The sequence below is a fragment of the Tupaia chinensis genome, unplaced genomic scaffold (assembly GCF_000334495.1).
Source record: "Tupaia chinensis unplaced genomic scaffold, TupChi_1.0 Scaffold000619_1, whole genome shotgun sequence".
In the NCBI taxonomy this organism is placed as follows: domain Eukaryota; kingdom Metazoa; phylum Chordata; class Mammalia; order Scandentia; family Tupaiidae; genus Tupaia; species Tupaia belangeri.
In genome coordinates, this window is record NW_006160139.1 from 188,192 (window position 1) to 192,650 (window position 4,459).

The following is a 4,459-nucleotide window of genomic DNA, read 5'->3' on the forward strand; positions in this document are numbered from 1 at the left end:
GGGGTGTATGAGTGTAGGAGGGAGTGTGAGTGTGGGGGGGGTGTATGAGAGTGTGGGAGGGAGTGTGAGTGTGTGTGCACGCACACGTGTGCAGGTGCCTGCCCAGACTCCTAACAGAATGGAGGAGGGACGAGGGAACAGAGATGTGGCCACACCCCCTGGAGGGCCTTTTCCTGTCCCCCTCTGGAGAGCACACTACCCTCGCAGTCACAGCAGGTGTTTGTAACAGTGAGTTGCGTGTGTGTCACTGTGGAGGCTGAGTCTGCGTCCCACGCGCTGCCCCCGTCCCTCGGCCTCTGCCCACCCCTCCGTGCCCTTCACCCGCAGGCACAGGCTGAGATGGCACAGCTTCCAGAGCTCGCACCGGCCGAGCCTCAGTTCGGCATCGCTGCAGATCAGCTGCCAGTCGGTCGCGCAGATGAACCTGCTTCAGAAGTACTCCCTGCTGAAGCTGACCGCCCTGCTGGAGAAGTACACGCCGTCCAACAAGCACGGCTTCAGCTGGTAAGAGCTTCCTGCCGTGCCGAGTACACACTTCCTCAGCTCCCGGGCCGTCCGTCAGAGTGCCGTCTGTCCTTCAGTATGGCTGTAGTCTGTCACCCTGCCGGGGTCAGCCAGAGGTCGCATTTGAGACTGCTTGTGCCAGTGGGAATTGCTGGTTGGTTGAGCTTAGCCCTGAGTGACAGCTGTCGCGAGTGAGGGTCTCACACCACAAATGCAGGCCCCTCCTTCCCAAAGGCTGGAATACGCTGTCTGGGTAAATAGATGTCCAGCATCCGACAGGAGGAGGGGAGGACGAAGGCCAGTCCACGGCCTGGTGGTTGAGCTGGCTGGATCCCACATGGCTAACCACAAGGCTCGAGTCCCAGACCCTGCCACTCCAGAAACACCTGGCATGTGTGCGTGGGAGCCCAGAGTCCCACAAGGAGGGGGCGACAGAGGGAGAGGACTGTGCCATGACCACGCCCGGGGGACACTTTCCCATCCCCCCCTCTCTCCAGCGAGCACACATGCCCTCTGGCAGATTATAAGAAAGAATTCCTGATGGAAAATGTTAAGATGCTGTGAGACCACCATTGACACACGTAATGTCTAACACCTGGCTTTACACCCCCATGCACGCATGTTTTTAGAATCATTTTTGCTGCGACTATTTGCAGCGTCACTCAGAAATCTGCCTGTGCTGGGGCCAGCAGTTAGCGTAATGGTTATGTCGCTGGACTCCCATGTGGCCAGCCGCGGTTCGAGTCCCTGACCCGGTGGCTTAAAACTCACACTGGGCGCGTGTGCGTGTGTGCCCAAGATCCTGAGAGGAGAACGGAGAAGGGATTGCGGTGTGGTCATCCCCTCTGGGGGTGATTTCTCACTTTCTGTCTCTCTGTCTCTCTGTCTGTCTGGCGAGCGCACGCACCCAATGGCAAAAACCTCTCCAAAAAAAGAAAGAAAGAAAGAAAGAAAGAAAGAAAGAAAGAAAGAAAGAAAAAGAAATCTGCCCGTGCTAAAGAGTTTGTGTTCTGTATTTTTCCAGCAAGACATTCAGGCAGTTGAATAATAAATGTTAGGAATCCACTCCTGAAAGCTGCACTGTGGACTAAAATAAGGATGAAGTTCATTGAACGCGCTTTCGGAATCACGGTGGGAAATACGGGCTCGAACGTGCAGTGTGGGAGGCAGGCTCGTGCTGATTGGTCTGTGTGCATCTCAGTTTTTCTGCTATCGGTGCAGAACAGAAAGGTGTCACTTGGGTGACATCTCAGTGCACTTTCCCTGTCGGCTGGGTGTCCTCAAATCTTTTCATTAATCCGAGTGTTTATTATCCAGCTGGACAACTGCTTTTTATAAAGGCGAAGAAGCGGCCGTGTCGTAAGAAACGCGCTGCACCAAACTCGACCCGCAGGATCCCATCCCCCCCTCTCTCCAGCGAGCACACATGCCCTCTGGCAGATTATAAGAAAGAATTCCTGATGGAAAATGTTAAGATGCTGTGAGACCACCATTGACACACGTAATGTCTAACACCTGGCTTTACACCCCCATGCACGCATGTTTTTAGAATCATTTTTGCTGCGACTATTTGCAGCGTCACTCAGAAATCTGCCTGTGCTGGGGCCAGCAGTTAGCGTAATGGCTATGTCGCTGGACTCCCATGTGGCCAGCCGCGGTTCGAGTCCCTGACCCGGTGGCTTAAAACTCACACTGGGCGCGTGTGCGTGTGTGCCCAAGATCCTGAGAGGAGAACGGAGAAGGGATTGCGGTGTGGTCATCCCCTCTGGGGGTGATTTCTCACTTTCTGTCTCTCTGTCTCTCTGTCTGTCTGGCGAGCGCACGCACCCAATGGCAAAAACCTCTCCAAAAAAAGAAAGAAAGAAAGAAAGAAAGAAAGAAAGAAAGAAAGAAAGAAAGAAAGAAAGAAAGAAAGAAAGAAAGAAAAAGAAATCTGCCCGTGCTAAAGAGTTTGTGTTCTGTATTTTTCCAGCAAGACATTCAGGCAGTTGAATAATAAATGTTAGGAATCCACTCCTGAAAGCTGCACTGTGGACTAAAATAAGGATGAAGTTCATTGAACGCGCTTTCGGAATCACGGTGGGAAATACGGGCTCGAACGTGCAGTGTGGGAGGCAGGCTCGTGCTGATTGGTCTGTGTGCATCTCAGTTTTTCTGCTATCGGTGCAGAACAGAAAGGTGTCACTTGGGTGACATCTCAGTGCACTTTCCCTGTCGGCTGGGTGTCCTCAAATCTTTTCATTAATCCGAGTGTTTATTATCCAGCTGGACAACTGCTTTTTATAAAGGCGAAGAAGCGGCCGTGTCGTCAGTAACGCGCTGCCGCAGACTCGAGCCGCTGGAGTCTGCCAAGCAGCGGGACTGTGCTTCCTCCAGCTCCCCCTCTCCTGGGCCTGCTAGAGAATTCTCTCCAGCATCAAAGTGCCTCCTGTCCGAAGGCTGCTATTATGCGAGCCTCCTAAATACAGAAGTTGTTTGTTCTGAACGACAGAAATAAGTGTTGACCGGTTTACCCCACATGCTTCAGATTCTCGGCGGGACTCGTAACGTGTTCTTCCCCACGTCCTGCCGCTGGCTTTTGTCCCCGCTCCCTGACAAAGCGCGTGTTGTGCACACGCACAGCCGCGACACCAGACACCACGCTGCCTGGGGACACGCGGGCTCGGCCTTCGGGCTCACTGCTCCAAGGGCTATAAAAGGCCTGTGTCCTGGCTGTCGGTCAGCAGGAGTCAGCGTGGTTTCTGCAGCGCTCTCTGTGCTCGGTCATATTTTCCTCCAGCTATTTAAAACTGCATATTTCACATTCTCATTTCTGAGTTGCCCGCCCCTTCCCCACCAAACCCTCAAGAATCTACACGTCCATAGTACTTCGTTCTGGTCTGGTCAGTTTTTCCAGTGAGTCAGAACCAAGTGGAAAAGGCCTGCATTGTGGGGTGTGTGGAGCAGGGAGAAACCCTACAGGGTCCTTTCCCTGTTCGGCCGCGCCCTTTCTTGTCCCATTCAGAGAGGTCATCTGGAGAGCTGAAATTGCTGCTTGACAGCCTCAAACGCGTGACATCGGTTTCCTGCCGTTGCACATGCTGGTGGGGGCGGACCTGGTCTCAAGACTCCAGGGAGCCTGGGGGCAGCTTACAAACCTCCCATTGTTCCTCTTCCATCTTCCTCTGCAGAGTAAAGAGTTCTGTTCTCTGGGGTCACCAGCAGAATCTGACTTCAGGCCCTTCGCCCCTGAGCTCCAGAGCCGCGCAGTTGCCTTAGGCCTACCCCAGGCTCCGCTGTCCTCCTGCACCCTCTGCTGTTCTCCTGCAGCGTGGCCTGCACCTTTTACCTAAGTGTTTCCATCTCCTCGGGAACTCAGACGAGCTCCCTGTCTCCTTTTTAGGACAAATGGGAGCTAATTTTTCAAACTCTTAATCAGAAACATCTAATTAGGGTATCTCGTGTCATTTTCTGCCCTGGCTTCTTCCTCTACTGCCATTGCTCTAAGGAAACCCGTGGCCGTCTGTAGACCGCAGAGCCCAAGGTTAGCGAGGAAGCGTGACCGGGCCCCAGCCCCAGCTTGGGATGATCACAGCATGTCTCCAGGCATGTCTGTGATGGCGGGACGTTCTTGTGTGCAGTCTGCGCCAGCCCCCGGCCACACGGGACTAGGGAGCCCTGGCTGTGTAGCTAGGGCATCTGGGAAACTGGACTTGTCATTTTATTCCATGTACCTGGAAGTAGCGACCGTGTAGTGCAGATCTGGAGCCCAGCAGTTTACCTGCAGAGGTGGGCGAGAGCAGGCAGGCAGGTAACCCGCCCTCCGTGTCCTTTAACAGGGCGGTGCCCAAGTTCATGAAAAGGATCAAGGTTCCAGACTACAAGGACCGGAGCGTGTTTGGGGTCCCGCTGACGGTCAACGTGCAGCGCACGGGACAGCCGCTGCCCCAGAGCATACAGCAAGCCATGCGCTACC

General features: G+C 54.2%; 1 protein-coding gene across 1 annotated transcript in view; it reads left to right on the forward strand.

Moving 5' to 3' along the window:
• The window catches only part of DLC1 (DLC1 Rho GTPase activating protein), a 55,731-nt gene that overhangs the window by 37,183 nt on the left and 14,089 nt on the right, over positions 1-4,459 (forward strand). The window contains exon 6 of the mRNA XM_006158983.3: positions 328-504. Coding sequence (XP_006159045.1) covers positions 328-504 — 177 coding nt within the window. The remainder of the gene's footprint in view (positions 1-327; positions 505-4,459) is intronic.